Source organism: Symphalangus syndactylus, chromosome 1 (genome assembly GCF_028878055.3).
Source record: "Symphalangus syndactylus isolate Jambi chromosome 1, NHGRI_mSymSyn1-v2.1_pri, whole genome shotgun sequence".
Taxonomy (NCBI): domain Eukaryota; kingdom Metazoa; phylum Chordata; class Mammalia; order Primates; family Hylobatidae; genus Symphalangus; species Symphalangus syndactylus.
Genome location: NC_072423.2, coordinates 86,720,085 through 86,739,821, shown reverse-complemented (window position 1 = coordinate 86,739,821; position 19,737 = coordinate 86,720,085). Strand labels below are relative to the sequence as shown.

The following is a 19,737-nucleotide window of genomic DNA, read 5'->3' as shown; positions in this document are numbered from 1 at the left end:
TTTTTTGTTGTTGTTGTTTTGGTTTTGGATTTTTTTTTTTATTTTTTTTATTTATTTTTTTTTTTGGTAATCCAGGAGACAGGAAAAGAAGTTTGAGCTCCAGGCATAAAAATTTGTTTAAATGAAGAACAGATTAATAGATGGGGCCTGTTCTCTTCCAGTGCCTTAGGTTTGATTGAGACAAGTCCCCTGTGATTAGAGAAGTAAAGATCAAGAACAGACAGATTTTGTGAGGCTTTGGATGCAGGCTGAGCTGCTGCAGAGCGCAGGGACCCAGGATAGGCAAGGACCACCCTCCTGCCTATCCCCATGTGGAATGCAGCAATGTTCTGCCTCCCTGAGGGAAAAAGCTTTGACAACACAGAGAGTCAATGTCTATGATCCAGACACTGAACACGCCATTATGGGCAGTGGGAATGGTATAACTTTGTTAAGTGGATTTTTAGTCATGCCATATGACGAGAGAGAACTGTTATAGGTAGGAAGAAAAAGAACAAGGCATATATCCAGAGGTGATAGCAATTGACAGACATGTTATTGTAGGCATTGTTTAGAAGTTTGTGTGAGGCCTTCTTGAGAACTACTACCAGAATATTAAGGAATACCTTGAGCAGGGTCAGCTTTACTAATTGGATCATCAAACGACCATAGTTTGATCATTAAAAATAAATGTAATCTAAATATTGAATCCTAATTGATGATATAATTCTGAAGTGCATAGAAGTAAAGGGTACTAATGCTGATGTCTGGAACTCATCTTGAAGTGAATCAAAAAAAGGTGGTTTGATGAGTGAATTGATTGATGAATAAACTCACGGATAGATTACATCTACGTAACCAAGTAAAGATAGCAAATACTAGCAATTACACAATCTCGGTACCGAGTATAGGAAATTTCCTACACATTATTTTTAACATTTCTATATGATGAAAATCTTTCATTAAAAATTTTGCAAAAAAAATTACTCTTATAATCACAGACAGGTGAGGTGTGCCATATTTGGATTGCACAGGATTTAATTTCAAATCCTTTTGTCACTTGTCCTGGGAATCAAAACTCCCACTCCAATCCCTTTTCAGGTTGACTTTTCCTTGTCTTCCTTCCTCTCCCTGGAGCTAAAAGTTCTGGTTCTTTTTTATACCTAGTACCATAATATATTCATTTAAACATTGAGCATGCTATAAATAATGAGCGTCCAGAATTTTGACACTGCAGAGTAGGTGGTTCTCGGGATTTTCCAAGTTTGGAGATGGTTAGGACAACTTGGCTCTATGGAGAATTTTTCTCAGGGCCTCCTTCACTTCCTTGTTCCTCAGGCTGTAGATGAGGGGATTCAACATGGGGATGACCGCTGTGTAAAGCACAGACACTACCCGATTCTTCTCCAAAGACTGACCCGAGTTACCTCTCAGGTACATGAAGATGAGGGTACCAAAGAAGAGTGACACAGCAGTGCGGTGGGAGGTGCAGGTGGAGAAGGTCTTGGCCCGGCTTCCAGCAGAGGGGATCCTCAGGATGGCCACGATGATAAACAGGTAGGACACCAAGATCACCACCATGGAGGCAGGGATGACAAAAACGGCAAACACGATAATCACCACTTCCTGAGTGTAGCTCTCACCACAGGTCAACTTTAACAGAGGAGGGAGGTCACAGAAAATAAAGTCAATCTCATTGGTTCCACAGAAGGAGAGAGTGAAGGCTGAGACTGTCCGCACCAAGGCACTGACGAGACCAGCAACGTAAGCCCCAGCCACAAGACTCAAGTGGGCCTGCTGTGTCATGATGGTGACATAAAGCAGGGGCTGGCACACAGCCAAGTAGCGGTCATAGGCCATGAGGGCCAAGAGGTAGCAGTCGATGGAACCAAAGAAGGTGAACAGAAAGAACTGAGCAGCACAGCGTGTGTAGGATAAAGTTGCCCCATGCTCCAGCAGCGCTGCCAGCATCTGGGGGACAGTGACAGATGAGTAGCAGATGTCCATGAAAGCGAGGTGACTCAGAAGGAAATACATCGGAGTGTGGAGCTGCTGATCCATGCGGATCAGAATAATCATTCCTAAGTTCCCCAATAAGGTGATGAGATACATAAATAAAAACAAGAGGAAGAGAGGGAGTGCCCATTCAGGATATTCAGTGAATGCAATAAGGAGGAACTCGGTCACCAAGGTGAGGTTCATCTCTGCCATGACACCAGTGGTCCCTGAGACATGTAGAATGGGAAGCAAGTTAGGAAGGTGCAAATAGGATTTACCTGTATTTCTAGTTTTCATTTATTGAAAATGTACTGTGGACAAAATATGCCAGGTGTGCCGGATGCTGTGGCTCACACCTGTAATATCAGCACTTTGGAGGCGAGGCAGTTGGATCACTTGAGCCCAGGAGTTCGAGACCAGCCTGGCCAACATGGTGAAACCCCATCTCTACTAAAAATGCAAAAAAAAAATTAGCCGTGCATGGTGGTGAGCACCTGTAATCCCAGCTACTCGGGAGAGAGGCACGAGAATCATTTGAGCCTGGCAGGTCAAAGCTCTCATCTCGGCAGTGAGCCGAGATGGCACCACTGCACTCCAGCCTGGGTGACAGAGTGAGAGCCTGTCTCTCTCTTTCTTTCTCTCTCTCTCTCTTTCTATATATACATATATATTTAGATATTTTTATATATATTTATATATATACATATATATATAAAATATGCCAGGTGTGATGTAGGGCTTCAGAGATGACTGATCTTAGCTCCTGCCATCAAAGAAGTCCTGTGTGGTATAGAGTCATCTTAGCATATTGACAAAACAGATACAGGTAAACATTCTCAGAACAGGGTGCACATTCTCCCACCTCTATTGCTAAGTAGCTGTGTGAGCTCTGCCAACCAGATAGCCATTCTGAGCCAAAACTTCCTTATTGCTCCACCAAGTGTTGACACATGGGCTCTTGCCTACCGCGGTAATATCTGTGTCAGGACTCTATCCCTTTTTCTCCGTGACCACAACTCCTCCCTGATATCAAATCCTCTTCAACTCTCACCTGGATTAGAACAACAGCCGTGGAACTAATTATTCTCCTTGTCTATATATTTGCTTCTTGCAAATTTCTTCCTCCTCACTGTGGTCAGAGTGATAATTCTAAGACATTAATTTGATCACATCTGATTCCCCTGTTAAAAATCCTGCCATGGTGCCCATCATGGAAAGGATATTTTTGGAGAGTCCTTGTGATAATTTAATGCATCCATATAATTTATAAAGATCAAATCAGAGTAACTAGATGTCCACCACCTTAAATATTTGTCTTTTTAAAGCTCAAAATATGCAAATTATTTGCCTCTAGCTATTTTGAAATATGCAATAGATTACTGTAATCTAGGATGGGATATTATTTAGACTCCTCCACATGTTGGAAATGACTCTGTGAGATCTCCTCTGCTTATTTCTTCATGTTCCTGTCTTGCTTCTAAATCCTGATACCCACAGCCACACTTCACCCTCTCACGCTTCTCTCCAGATGTACTGAATTATTGGCAGCTTCTCTAATCTCCCCCAGGTTCTCCTACATCTCTGCACTTTCAGCAGGACAAACCCCTTCTGCCTAGAACACCTTCTCTTTCGCATCCTCCAAGTCCTTGCCAGCTCTTACCCTACCTTCAAACCTCAATCTAGATCGCACTTTCTACAGGAAAGTTCTCTCCTGTCTGCCTTCCCTGGTCAGAGCACGTGCTCCTGGAGCTCAGCACATGGAGGCTTAATATTTTCACATGGAATAAGGTTACCAAATAATATATGAGGCACCTTGCAAAGGGAAATGTGCTATACACATGTTCAATGAATTACTTTTATTTTTGAAAGTGTTTAAAAACAGAAAATGCCCGAAGTCTAAGAACTCACTAAAATTGATCAACAGTCATGAAGCCCATAAGCCATTCTTGAGTTTATACTTTTATCCTCAACCTAACAATGTGCTTACTTAGCAGAAAGCTGCTACCTTCATTAGAGCCTCTTCATTTACCAAAAATAGCTTTTATAAGAACTGATATTGTCCTTAATAATAGAAAACAGATAAACACTATTCTAAATGATTTATATATTAACTCATTTAATCCCCACAACCATTACCTGAGGCAGGAACTTTTCTCATCCTCATTTTACAGATAAAGAAACTGAGAAAGAAAGGGCTTAAGTATCATTCCCAAGTTTGCACAGCCCAGAAGTGGTGGAACTGCCATTAGAAACAAAACTGTACACAGAAGCTCTGTTTAGTTTATAACAAGATTTCACTGCATCACATGATTATTCCAACAGTCCCTACTCAGAAGGTGTCCGCCATTAATTAAACAAAGATAAATACCAGCTCTGCAGTCTATTAATATCTGAAGACTGATAGAGGCTTTTGAGCTAATAGTAAGTTCTTTGGCAGAGTTGTAGTGCAACAGGATATAAAGGACATTGGATCATCTTTAAAGCATAAGACTTTGGCAGCTATGCTTGTGTCAGACTGACCTATTGGAAAAAAATGATAATTAAAGGAAATTGGATCTGATGATCTGAATGGGGTGGGAACCAAGAAAATCAGGTCAGTTTCTTCACCTGAATTCCACATCTTTACCTGGCAGTTCCTCTTCTCTCTTTGTCCACTATTTTTCCTTAATGTCTAAAAGGTCATTTCTCACCCACTGCTTGGAGAAATCCTAAGGGTGTAGGGGCAAAAGTATTGTGCTGAGCATCAGGAGGTCTGGGTGGTTCTTGTTGCCCTCCTAGACCTGCTCAGTTATAATGCTAAGCAAATCTCCTGAAGCCACAATGTCCTCTTCCCTCCTACATTCCTCACACACATGCACACACAATGTGTGCATCAATATGGGGACAATAATAACTTCACTGCCTGAAAGTCAGTCCCTGGACCCTACCATCCTCAAGATCCTTCTAGCCACTTCTTTTCCACCAAAGACGCCGTTTTATTCTTTCTGTTTCCAGATCTGCAAAATCTGATTAGGATGCACTCTTCACTGGTTTTTGTTCAATTCCAGGCAAGGACAGCAGAGATTGGGGAACAGCCTCTTCCTGTGGGCTCCCAGCTCCAACACAAATGTCTTCGGAGAAGACACTAATAATTGCTACAAAAGCTCTGAGGTCTCCAATCAATGGCTAAAGTGGTCTCTAAGGGAAGGCAATTATTGCACACGTAGGTTTCTCACTAGGCACCTAGTCCCTCTCATAGGAGGAGAAAAGACTTTCTTCCCAGTCACAGTTGTCAAAGCCCTGCCATACACCCACTGAGTGGGGTTTAAAAGGCCTGAATCCTAGTTCTGCATGGTCCTTTGAGGAGTTAGATGTATCTAACTTTAATTTCTTCCATCAGAACAATGTCAGAAGTTATGCCCATTGCCACCTTCACCACTGTGGCCATATCTGGAAGAAGAGTGCTTTGGAAACACAGGACTTTGCTCCACATTATCCAGGAGGGCCAACTGGGTACCCTACACAGAAATCTCAGCAAGACACATCATGTCTTCTGTTTGCCCTCTCTGGGAGTCAAGTGCCTCATTAAAATCTTTCCTTTTTTTTTTCTTTAAATGCAAATGAACACATAGAGAAAACAAAGCCTGGGATGTTGCCCAGAGGAGAAATTGGCAAGTTCATCTTGTTGGCATAGCTTTTGCCAGCTCTCTACATCTTTGACACAATAGTATTGTTTTAGCCACAAATTCATAGGCATTTTGTTAAGCCATTGAATTTTGACATGTCTCAATTCAAAAAAAAAAAGGAAGATAAGGAAAAACAGAATAATTGCCGTCTTTGACAATTATGATAACCAAGAGAAAATGGAACCATGTGGTTCATTGACTCGTCACTGTGCTAAGAGTTCTAAATGAGAGCAAGAGATGTGAAGTGAAACAAAAAGACAACACAATGCTTACCTATGAGGAATATGCAGCCTAATAGGTGAGATTCTTATCCATTCTTTAAGATAACAAGTACTAAACTCCTAAGCAAGGAGTAGGTACAGTACTATGAGAATAGTAGTATTATAGGAATACTATTCCCTCTACTATGGGGATAGTACTAAACAAGCAAGGAGTAGGTAAGGTACTAGGGCAAGATTACTTACAGGTAGGGTAAACTGGGGAGGGCTTCCCAGAGGAGGTGGACTTTGTCAGTTTGGACAGAAGACAGAGTGGGAGAATGATGGGCAAAACTCTTTAGGAAACGGGGTCAGCATTCATATGGGCAGGAGAGCCCAAGGGATACTCCAAGGACAGTGAGTGACACAGCTCCTGACCTTGAGCCTGTCCGCTACCATCTGACTCCACTGCTTTCTCTACTGAGAAAATCTTTTGTTTGTATTTCTCTTTTCCCAGTTCCAAAATCTTCCAAATCCCTATCCTATCCAATCCACTGAGAGGCTAAAAATTTTTTATATATTGTTGTGCATAATAATCCAAATCTCCTTTTTTTTTTTTTGAGACAGAGTCTCACTCTGTCACCCAGGCTGGAGTTCAGTGGCATGATTTCAGGTCACTGCAACCTCTGCCTCCCAGGTTCAAGCAATTCTCATGCCTCAGCCACCCTAGTAGCTGGGATTACAGGGGTGCACCACCATGCCCAGCTAACGTTTTGTATTTTTAGTAGAGTCGGGATTTCACTGTGTTGGCCAGGCTGGTCTTGAACTCCTGGGCTCAAGTGATCTGCCCGCCTCAGCCTCCCAAATTTCTGAGATTACAAGCATGAGCCACTGCACCCAGCCTTAAATCTTTAAGCTCTAAATAGTTTCAATTTAGACCTTGCACTGGAAGTCCTTAAATTTCATTATGAAGATATCCTTTAAGATACTTTCCTCAACAAAGGGAAAAATTTTCTCTAATAGAGAAAAATTAAGTCAAACAACAGTAAACTTTATTTTTTTTAACTTCTAACATATCAGATAAGAATTTAATGCTAAAGGAAGTCTGAGAAGCTGGGTTAAATGAAGTTAAACAACTATCTTTACTAGAAAATTTTTTGAAGATTTTAGTATGATAATATCCTTTATAAATCTACAAAATGAACTGTATATTATGCAACAATTCTCAAAACTATTTGACCATGGGGTTCCTAGTTAGCTCCTATGTTGTGATAAGCACCCCACAAATTCAGTAGCACAAAACAATGAGCATTTATTCTCACACTCATAGGTCTGTGGCCAGACAGGATTTAGCTTATTTAGGCTGGGCTTGGGCTCGGCTAACTTGACCAAGGATTCACAATGTTTCACGTATCTCTCTTCATCTTTGGGTCAGCAAGCGACGCAGGGCATATGCCTCTAAAAATGGCAGAATCACAAGCAGACAAAGCCCCATTACACAAGCACATTTTAAGTCTTTGCTTGCATTGGGTCTACTCATGTCCCACCAGTGAAAGCAAGCCACATAGTCAAGCTCAACATCCCTGAGCAGGGGAGTTTATCCTACTCACAGTTGGAGAGAAGTGAAGTTTATTTTATGAACAATGATCCAATATTCCTATTGTCCATAAATACTCTTATTCTACCCTCTCAAATCACATACAAAATATACTCTTCATCACCCTAAGCTCCCCCAACCCCGATCTTTAAACTTCAACAAATTACATCAAGATCAAAGTCTAGGATCTTAGGATCTCCATCAGGTCCAGGTGCAGCTCCCCTTGGTTTAGAGAATTACGAACTACAAAGACAAGTCATATGTCTGCCCACAAATACCCAAAATGTATTGGTGAACAGGCAGAATAACCACAATAAATTCTCCCGTTAAAAAAAAGGAAGAATGGCAGGCACGTGGCAACAGTGGGTCCACAGCAATTCTGAAACCCTCCTGGTAAAATATTGCTATGCCCTCCCACCCTGGGATAGAAAATATGTCTTGTTAGGAATCTGCTCCCTTGGCTGAGGGCGTGGGGTTCAGGGGGTCAGGAAGAAGCTCTCAGCTCAGTGTTCCTTGTGGCTCTTAGAAAATACCATGATCATGATGATTTTTTCATACCCAAGAGTACTTTAATCCTAAATGTAAACAGTTTTATTTTTTTATTTGTCCCTTTCAACCAGTAATTTTTTTTACCACTTATAGTTTACTAGACAGAAGTCATTATAATTTTTGGATAAAAGTATTGGGGCATGTGGGGAAAGTAGGGGTAGTTAATGGGTACAAAATAATAGAATGAATAGACCTAGTACGTGATAGCACAACAGGGTGACTACAGTCAATAATAATTTAATTGTACATTTTAAAATAATTAAAACAGTATACTTTGATTGTCTGTAACACAAAGAATAAATGGTTGAGATGATGGATACCCCATTTACCCTGATGTGATTATTATGCATTGCATGGCTGTATCAAAATATCTCATGTACCCTATAAATACATATACCTACTACGTACCCACAACATTTATTTAAAAAAATCTTACAAATATGAGATCTGGGTCAGATTGCCTGGGTTTGAGTCCTGGCTCCATCATTTTCTGAAGCCAGGGATCTTGGGAAGTATGTAAAATCTCTCAGTATTTTGACTTCCTCATCTACAAATTGGCAATAATAATACCAACCTCAAAAAGGCATGGAGAATAGTAAATAAAGAGAGAAAATAAAAACACTCTTCACTAATGTACCCTGATAGTTAGTAATCAGGATGGTGTTTCCCATACAGTTCCCAAATTTAATCATTCTTCTGCTTCCTGGTCTGAATCTACACACATTCAATGACATCGTAGAGTTTATAACATCCGTTACTTTAAGATCGCTATAAAACTTTCTGTCTAGATTTTAATGAATGTAGAACACACTAATAATAATTGTGATGACCACAGGAATAGCCAACATCCCTGTGCCCACTGAATGCCAGGGAATATGCCATGCATTTCACATATAATTTCTCACTTAAGGACAAAATTACAAATCATTCAAACAAAATATAACATTTTTAATCATATAAGGAAATACAGGAAATATCCTCGGAGACAACAAAGCATTCTTTCTCCGGATGGCAGTACTCATAAATCTGTTATGCAATCGTCTCTTCATTATCTTTTCATCCCATTTTGCTCAATGTTAATGTTCTAAGGATGTTAGCCTTCCCTGTTGTTGTCATTACATAAGGGAATTTCAAGTATTTATCAATATTTTCCCCCATTAAAGAGGCTGTTGATATTCAGCCTCTGTCTTTCATTGCTTCCCCTAGAGCCGGACTTTATGGAAAACTTCTGACTGGAAAATTCTCTACCTCTGGGGGCCTGGTTCCGTGCCTAGTTTGCATGAACACCTGCAAATGATAATGAGAACCCAGATGGTTAGTACAGCAGAGGAGGTTGTTGAGTGTTTTGCAGAGCTATGAAGGTAATTAGAACAACTTGGCTTTATTAAGAGCTTTCCTCAGGGCCTCCTTTGCCTTTTTGTCCTCAGGCTATAAAATTGGAATGGTCAGCCTGGGGTTCACTACTGTCTAAAACATGGTCACGGCCCTCTCCCTTATAAGGGACTTTCCTACTGCTGCACATATAGATCAAAGCTGTAGTCTCAACAATCAACCGAACTGCAGTTCTGTATGAGGCAAAGGTAGAGAAAGGTTGAGGAATCTTTGCCTAGAGACCTGATTTGCAGGTGTTTAGATGGCCTTGGTGATGAACAAGTCAGAGAACAGGATCAAAACTAGTCTGGTCAGAATCACATACAGAGCAAAGTGAAAAATCAGCAGCTGCTGAAGGAAGCTATCACCCAGTTCAGGGTCAGCAGCAATGGAGGTCACAGAGAGTGAAACCTATAGATGAGGGCACAAAAGGAGAGTGAGTAGGTGAAGTGTATACATTGGATTACATTTGTCAAACCCTGTACAATATGCAGTCACCAGCTTCTGCCAGACATCTTGAGAGTTGTGATGGTGTCATAAAACAGGGATTGACCGTCCCACAAAATAATCATAGACACATCTGAAAATCTATTACTATCTAGGATTTCCAAAGATCAATTTCAGTCAAATAATATTCTGAGATTTTAAGTGCTAGTTTCCCACCAATGAGTCCCAAAACCACCACCCCCCAATATTCCATGCTCCTTATAGCCCTTGTTTGACCTCCATAATTCAGAAAGCAGTGATTACTCGTCATATGCTTTTCTTTAGGCATGGGCTTGATACATCATGGAATAAAGGAACTAACTGAACTTCCAAATAGATTTTTAATGTGTATTAGTCCATTTTCATGCTGCTGATAAAGACATGCCCAAGACCGGGTAATTTATAAAGAAAAAAAGTTTAATGGACACACAGTTCCACGTGGCTGGGGAGGCCTCACAATTATGGCAGAAGGTGAAAAGCACATCTTACATGGTGGCAGGCAAGAGAGCGAATGAGAACCAAGTGAAAGGAGTTTCCCCTTATAAAACCATCAGATCTCATGAGACTTATTCACTACCAAAAGAACGGTATGGGGGAAACCACCGCCATGACTCATTATCTCCACTGGGTCCCTCCCATAACACATGGGAATTATGGAAGCTACAATTCAAGATGAGATTTGGGTGGAGACACAGCCAAACCATATCACAATGCATTAAAGAAATAATCATTTTGACAGCAAAGCTTTTAATTGCAAGAGACACCATGTAGAAGGATACAAGGTTTTCTTTGGAATTCTTGAAAATGAATCTTAATATAATAGCAATCATGAAAGACAGGAAGCAGAGAGTTTATACCATTGGGCATAAAATTTGCACTATGATAAAGAGTTGTTTTCTTACTTGAAAAAAAATGTTATGTGTAGGCTGGAGAGGAGAAGTTCAGAGGATATCGCAGTTAGATTGTAGATGTTGCCTGGATCCTTAAGAAGGAGTCAATGCCCCAGTACACCCCAAACCTGGGTGAGGGGGTCTGTAAATGATACAAGTCCTCGTCTCATTTTTAGAAGCATCTGAAAAAAGGGATACGTATGCCTCACTTCCTGGGATAATTTATGCTAAGCCATCTAGAGATTCTCTGCATCCACCATGGCAGCAAAGCAACATACAAACATTGTTGATGGAGATTTCTAAGCAGAGAGACAAAGATAATTTCACAGAATCCTGGCACCTCCATATTAAAAGTCACTGAGAGGGTTCAAAAGCCAAAGGAGCCTGAGGGCCATAAAAAGAGAATGCAGACTGTATGTCTCTTAAAAGAGAATCCATGGCTTGATCATGGACAGCAGCAGCAGATGGGAGCAATGGCAATAAGAACCAGAAGAAAAAAAAAAAACAGTTTTCTTTCTACAGAGAACAGTGAGAACAGGGAAATTAGTTATACTAAATGTCCCCTCCTGATGCCAGTGTGATACATAAAGCCCCTGAGAATTTAGATCACATCCTGGAAAAAGAAGGGAACAAAAAGGAGAGGAAGAAGGGGGAAAATGAGAAAAAATTTTGAATTGACAGTTTAAATCCTGAATGGGCTATGTTTAAAACTGAAAGTGACTGAGTTGCCTTGGTTTGGAAAAGATTCATTTTACCTTCAGTGGAAAAGATTGAATTCAGTTAAAATGAAATTTTAAGGAGTTATTTTTTTGCACACCTGTATTGAGACTGTAAATTTTAAACCTGCTACACTTCCCAGAGTTTAAAGCAAAAAATGCCACCAGGGGAAAGAGAACCATGAAAAAGTTAAGAGGCACAAAAGATAGATATCTGCTCAATAAAAGTTCTAAGAGAATATAAAAAGAGGATGATAATATTTAAAAAGAAAAAAGGAGGAAATTTCTTTGAGCTTAAAAACAAATCTTAAGCCTTCAGATCCAAAGAGCTCACTAAGATTCTAACACCAGTACTGAACAAAACATACTTCTGGACTCAAGGATTAAAAGAATCCATTACATGTTTCTGGAGAGGGGGGAAAAAAACAACAAAGCAAGTGACCTATATGAGAACAAGACTGCCATCAAATTTGGCATCCACTCTACTGAATATTGGAAGCCAGAGGAAAGAAAAGTGTCTTTAAAGATCAGAGAAAATTATTTTGAATTTAGAATTTAATATCCAATCAACTGTCAGTCAAGTGTGTGTTAATCATACAAGACACATTGTCTGACCACAATATAAGGCACACAGAAATTAATAAAGGCTAAAAACAGTATCAATCATTTTGACATATTAAAATGGCCTGCTCAGTTACACTTGAGATAATGTGAGACTCATCCTGAAATTGCAAACTATTTAAAAATAATTGACATTGATATGTACTTATTAAAACCTGTGAATTGTAGCAACAACAGTTAAGGGGGACAACTAGTCCTGGAAATGCATGTATTAGACAATATGGACAACAAAAAATAAATAAAATATACACACAACCACAAGAAGCTAAAGATAAATTTTAAAAATTTTTAGTAGAAAGTAATAACATATAAGGCAAATTTTTTAATGGATTTGATAAACCAGGAGCTGAATTCTTGCAATACAATAGACAAACCTATTGCCAGTCCAAAGGGAAAAAAGAGGCACTGAAAAAAAAAAACACAAATAAATGCCACTAGAATTGATTAATGAGAAAAACACAGTTTGTAGAGGTGATTTTAAATTATGAGAAGGAACACTTCACCCATACCAGATCAACAAAAAAATTAAATGACCTGAAGCTACATATATCAATATTGGTAAATCTCAAATCCGTCATGTTGAACAAATTGCTGGCAATTCGAACATAAGAACAGTATGGCACCACAGATGTCAAGTTTTTAAATAAATACAAATAAACTGTTGGTTATTCTGGAGACACAAATATGGAGTGAAAACATAAAAGCATGTGTAGGAATGTTAACAGCAAATTCAGGGTAGTGGTTAGCTCTGCAGGAGGACAAAGGACTAGGATCAGAGACTGGAACACAAAGGATTTCAAGAATATCTTTACTGAGTTATTTTTGAAATCACACATAAAGCAAAATGTTAAGATTTGACAAATCTGGATGGTGGGTACATGAGTGTTTATCGTGTGTCAGTTTTCCTGGAATGAAATCTATTATTTTAATTCAAGTCCAATAAAACTCTCAAGGAGATTTTTGCCAATGTTATTTGGTTGCTGTGTTGGTTGTATTGATGACTTCAATCAACAGCCTCCCTGTTGAACGCCTTTTGCAATGTGATGCCAGCTCCAACCTTCAAGAGATAGAGTCTATTTCCCCACTCTTGAATTTGCTGGTTTTATGGTTTCATCCAAAAAAATGCCGCTGAAGGGATGGTGTGCCATTTCTGAAACTAGGCTTCAAGAGACCTTGCACACTTCTACTTCTATTTTGACTCTTGGACCTTTGCCATTGCCATGGGAACAGCTTGGGCTAGCCCGTTGGAGGAGGAGACACCACATAGAGGAAAGCACAGTTGTTTCAGCCAAGGACTACCTACAGCCAGGCAACCCCCAAATACGTGAGAAAACCTAGCCAAGCCCCAACCTGATCCACAATTGACCATAGATGCATGAGCCTGCCCAGCTAAAACCAGAAGCACTAGTCACCTTATAGTCAGCTGACCCATAGACGCAACTGAAAAATTAAGCAATAATAAATGCTTATTGTTTTAAGCCAATAAGTTATTATGGCAATAGATGACTGATATATTGATAAAACATGACAAGCTGATCTAAAAGTTTATCTAGAACCCAAGATACATAACTAAAGAAATTTTTGGAAAAGAATAATGAGATATTTTGCCCTATCAGATACCAAAATAAACCCCAAAGTTTCAGAAATTAAAGAAATTGAGTTAAATAATACTTTAGAGTTAAAATATATCTGTGTAACAGAAAAGTACTAAAAACAAACTCGAGTAAATATAGAAATATATGAAAATGAAGTATCAAATTCAGGGGTAAAGAAATTAATAAATAATATTTTAACAGTTGGCATATTATATCAAAAAATTAATTATGTGTCTGATTAATTTCACTTGAGATAATGGCCTCCAGTGTCATCCACATTGCTGCAAATACTGCATATTCTCACTTATAAGTGGAAGGTAATAAGGAAGCCAATGTGTACACATGGACATAGAATGTAGAACGACAGACAATGGAGACTTGGAAGGGTGAGGGAGTGGGAGACGGGTAGATGATGAGAAACTTAATGCTACAATGTATGTTGTTCAGGTGATGGATACCCTAAAAGCCCTGACTTCACCACTATACAATCTATGCACGTAACAAAATTGTACTTGTAACCCATACATGTATACAAATAAATAATGTGTGAAATCAATTACTTAGTTTTTTATTTACAAAAATAAAAGACAATGTTTTTATAAACCTATAAAAGGTAGAGAAGGGTAACAGGGAAGCTGGTGTTTTTCATCACAGAACTAAAGATGGACCTGGCCCAGGTGTTGAAGAAGCTTTAGGGGAGACCCGGCAAGTGAAGTGGCAATAGTCCAGGAATGATACTCTCATAGCAAACAAGTGAACCAGCAGATAAGTGACAACATGTTGCAGTATGTGAGCTGCAGCAGTCTCCCTGTCCTCACCACCCCCAACTCCTGGTCCCCTGCACCGATCTTCAGAGCATGAAAAGAATATGGTTCGGACTTCATTTCTTTCCTCCTTTCAAATCTCCTGCCAAATGTCTCCCTCAGCCTACAGTGAACCAAACTATGCAAAAAATAAAATTGTGGGAAACGGGGCTCCACCTTGACTAAATTAACCCAAATCCACGAGCAATTCCACCTCTAACCATTTATCATCAGGAGGCTGAGCATGAGTACATAGCCAGTCACATTCAAAGATGTCTATTGCAACATTGTTTGTTATTGGAAAAAATTAGGGAAATAAGTGAATAATCTGCAGCCTTTTTTTTTTTTTATACTTTAGGTTTTAGGGTACATGTGCACAATGTGCAGGTTTGTTACATATGTATCCATGTGCCATGTTGATTTCCTGCACCCATTAACTCGTAACTTAGCATTAGGTATATCTCCTAATGCTGTCCCTCCCCCCTGCCCCCACCCCACAACAGTCCCCGGAGTGTGATGTTCCCCTTCCTGTGTCCATGAGTTCTCATTGTTCAATTCCCACCTATGAGTGAGAACATGCAGTGTTTGGTTTTTTGTCCTTGCGATAGTTTACTGAGAATGATGTTTTCCAATTTCATCCATGTCCCTACAAAGGACATGAACTCATCATTTTTTATGGCTGCATAGTATTCCATGGTGTATATGTGCCACATTTTCTTAATCCAGTCTATTGTTGTTGGACATTTGGGTTGGTTCCAAGTCTTTGCTATTGTGAATAGTGCATCTGCAGCCTTTAATAAGAAGAGATACTTGCAATTAACAAGTTACAATGACATCCATAATTGTAGAGTAAAATGGCAAGTTGCAGAAGATGATATAAAATATGATACAATTTTTGTTGAAATACAAAAAGTAAATAAATGTTTGATGAGTATAAAAAGACTCATACAAAACTAATAGGAGTTACTTCTCGGTGAGAAGATTGGGAAACAGAGGTAAAAGAAAGGAGCCACTCTCCCTTTTTTACTTTGTATGTATCCTTCCATTTTATTATAACAAAAATGTGTTATTTTTGTAATAACCCCAATTAAGTCTTTAAAAGATAGAGACTACCTAAAAAATAAATTGTGGGAATTGATAAAATGCTAACAAAAATATTTGAGAATGATAAACTGGGTAGCAGTTTATCATTTTCCTGTGCTGAATAAACAGCAGAATTCCTTTGTTCAATCTGATAACTTTTGAAGGTACATAATTTTGTAAATGTCAAATCCTCAGATGAAGAAATTTGCCAAAAGATGTGCTCACTGAGGTACTTGGGAGCGGGGAATGTCTTTAAAGTATTACTCAATCCAGTGCCTGGGGTCAAAGAACATATTTTAATCGCTCCTTGGCACTGCTAACGATACCTGGCCCCTTCAGTCAACAAATACTCATTTACTGTCCAACGAGTGTCAGACAGTGGACTGGAAGTGCGGGAAACAGCAGGGAGCAAGTTTCACATGGATCCTGCCCTATTGAAACCTTTAAGGCCCATTGGGGAAAACAGACATCAAACAAGTAACAATAAGTGGTTTGTGTGCTTCAAAAAAACAGCTGAGAGGGTACTGCAGGAGCAAACAATTAGCCAACTTAGTCTATTTGGGGAATCAGAGAACAACTCAATAATGTCTACAGAATTTATTAGAGGGCTCTGAATGTGGGAGAGACTGTTGCCTAAACAGTCCCTTCACAAAAGGGATCAAGGAGTCATGAAGCACAGGAGGTAATATTAAATGATCAGAGACAGTTTTAAATAGAACTCCTGGAAGAAACACAATTTATCTTTCACTCAGTAGGCATTAAGCATGTGTTAGATGCCAGGAACAATGATGTATGTGTCTAACCTGCAGGAGTACATTCACTCACTTGTCATTTAGTCCACAAATATTCACTGGGCACTTATTATCTTCCAGGGACTGCTTTAGGCACTGAGGGCACAGCGGAGAACCCTGCTCCTATGAGCTTGCATTCTTGTGGAATGGCAGAAAATAACACAAAAGGAAAACATATATTATATCAGATAGTGGTGTGCCATGCAGAAAAATACAGCAGAAAAGGAAGTTAGGGAGGTTGTTTGCTATTTTCAATAGAGTTATCAGAGAAAGCCTCATTAAAAGCAAAGACTTGAAGGAATCTAGAGAGCAAGTTATACAGACATCTGGAGGAATAGCATTCTAGCAGAGGGAACAGCAAATGCAAGGGCTCTGAGGGGGTCAAGACCATGCCTGGTATGTTCAAAGGACAGTAAGGAGTTCAGAGTCTAGCAGAAAAAACAAGCATGCCACCAAGGAACTATTTTGTAATTCAATTTGACAAGTGATGATGCAGGAATTTTTTGCTAATTAATTAAGAGCAGCTGTGGCAAAATTCTCGTGTTGGACTACCGAGAGAATGTTTGATATTGCTGAAAGCACCTGGGCAGCAAGGTCAATATGAGACAGTCACTGTGCCCATGACAAATAAAGAAGGTTTGCTTTGGCAGCATTGGGATGGGTGTGGACCAAGTGAACCTGATCAGTTTCCTCACCTGAAACCCATCTCACCTTTCCCTGAAGAATCTCTTTCCCTCCTTGTTCATTGTTTTCTGTCTGCTCATGACCTCTGCTCTTTCACTGATGGTAATCTTAAGGTGAGGATGTAGAAAAAGAGCACTGCATGGGCAACCAGGCACGTGATTCTTCATTCCCACCTCCTGCCCCATCCCCACAACCATCCTTCACTAGCTATGTGGTCCCAGGTAAGTCTCTTATCACTCTGGGCTTCCATGTCATCATCTGTTTTTCTTATTAACTCCTCAAAGCAATATGAAATAATCATAATTTAGCCACCTAAAGACAAGAAGCTGGAAGGATTTAATTTTATCATTCTCTTCTCCTCCTCCTTCCCTTCCCATAAATCCCTACATGCGCATCCCCCCAACCCCCCCCCCGCAGGCCAAGGCAAGGTGGGGGAATATCCTCTGTCCACAGGCTCTGGCTCCAGCATAAGACTCTACTAGTTTGTTCTGCCCCAACACTGTCATAGCCAATCCGTGGCCAGTGTGGGTCTCCGAGGAGAGATTATTGCTGATATTGGGATTATTTATATGCAAATAGCACCTTTCATGTAGGAAAAGAGAAGGTTTCTCTTAAATCTCCATTTCTAAAAGCTGTACACCCAGTTGGGCCATCACTAAGAATAGTTAAGGGAGCCTGAATTCTAGTTCTGACTTGTCCCATGAGGAATCCTTTATCTTCCAAGGTCCAGTTTCCTCAGTCAGAATAATGTCGTGAATCACAGGCTCTGCCACCCTCGCCAGCTGTGGCCTGGGAGAACGGCCCCCCGCCCAGCTATTTACCTAGAATTGGTAGAATGGAAACTGATCCACCTAGAAAAACGCAAGGCCCATTGTAGCCTCTAGTTTGCCCTCCCTGGAGTCAGGCATTTCATCAAGTTTGTCCTTTAATCTTTAACACAAAGGAAACCTTAGGGAAAAATAACTAGGACAAGTGCACTGCCCAGAGAAGCAACTGGCACAGACAGCAAGTTGGCATGACCTTTACCAGTTCTCTGCAGCTGAGAAATTGTGGCAATTGTTCTTAGCATCAGATGCACATGCATTTTTTATGAGTCTCAAAATGTCCAGACAAGAAAAAGGAAGGGAGCAAGGTCAAGAGGAAACTCCTTTGACAAAGATGGGGCTAGGAAGGGGACAGGTGGGGGCCATCTGCACATTCCGTCATTTCTCATTTTTGATTAAGAAAGCTGGTCTAGAGACCAGGGCTGAAATTTATACACACACAACACACACACAGATACATACACATATTTCCTGCCTTCAAAAATTTTATACTCTACTGTTAGAGGTAAGCCATATATGTAATCAATCATTCCCACACCAGGATAAAATTCAGGGGAGATGATTACCAAGGAAGTGGCATTTGAGCTGAACCATAAAATTAAAATTTGAGCAAGACACTTAAAATTGCGCATTCCCTATTCTCCTGACCCTGCCTTAGTTTTCACCATAGGAATTGGCACCTTCTAACATAACATATAATGTACTTATTGTATTTATTGCCTATCTGCTTCACCCCTCTGTAAATTCCAACCACCACTTCTCCCTCACTTTCTTTCCACCCCATCTTTCTTACTAAAGAAAGAGGCAAAGAAAACTTGCTAAGCTCTTATAGTTACAGGATACCTTTGACCTTTCAGAACAATGTCCTCAGAAGAGCTCTGCAACGAGCAGAGAATATGTGATTCTCCCCATTCTGCTGAAGCAGTAACAAAGACATGGGGTAGGAGGGATGAAGGTTACCCAAGGTCACTCACCTGACACCCACCAACTTTACAGAGATGTCATTAGTCTCTCACCTGGCATATAGGAAGCACTCAAAATATATAAATTATTTCATTTTTCTTATGTCACATTTTTTCAGAAAGAAGGTATTCAATTACCTTCTTAGTATTACCAGCTGGCACTGTAGTGAACATTGTTCTCACTCCTTTGCCTTTCCTGCTCCTTACAGCATCAGAAAATAAAATCACCCTTCCCTTAGTGCCCTACCTTTTCCAAAGACCCAGAAAGGTTTTCTTCCAACTACCATAGCGTGGCATAGACAGCTTCACTAATACAAGGCTCCCTCCTATTCCTCGCTCTGAAACCATTTTAGCAGCATGTATTCATTAACCACAACCTTGCTATTATTGCAAGTTAGAAAGCCTGAGTTTCAACACTGTGAAAACCCATTATTAGAGCAAGTCTCCTTCCATGTATCATTACATATAACACATTCAAACAAAACATAACATTTCCAAAAGATGAAAGGTGATTTTCTCAGAGAAGTAAGGACATTTTTACTTATTATGACTTCTTGTTACTCGTAATGAATGACAATAACGGTATGTTAGCATGTTACACAGTTACAAAGAAGGTTAGTGTAACTGTTAGGAACCTTCTTCAAAAACTCTTTTATTTTCTTGTTTCTCTAAAATATGAATCAAAAGGTTCCACATAGGAATGGCATGAGTAAACTATTTAGCCACCTTAACCAAGTCAGTGTGATCAGTATCCAGTTGCCAATTAGCACCTACGTGGAGCTCTATACATGCTTTAAGGAGGCGAGGAAAGCTCTGAGCAATGCTATTTTGAGGAGCCTTGAGCTTGGTGTTGCTTTCCGGAGAAACAAGGTGGTTCTGATTAATTGGCTATATCAGTTTGGACTCTCTAGTTTCAAGTAACAAAA

The 19,737-nt window shown here is 39.8% G+C and overlaps 1 protein-coding gene across 1 annotated transcript in view; it reads right to left on the bottom strand.

Moving 5' to 3' along the window:
• OR9Q1 (olfactory receptor family 9 subfamily Q member 1) overlaps window positions 1-19,737 on the bottom strand; it is a 155,257-nt gene continuing 135,520 nt past the window's right edge. The window contains exon 3 of the mRNA XM_055253503.2: window positions 1-2,204. Within this exon, the coding sequence (XP_055109478.2) occupies window positions 1,255-2,204 (950 nt within the window). The 3' untranslated portion in view covers window positions 1-1,254. The remainder of the gene's footprint in view (window positions 2,205-19,737) is intronic.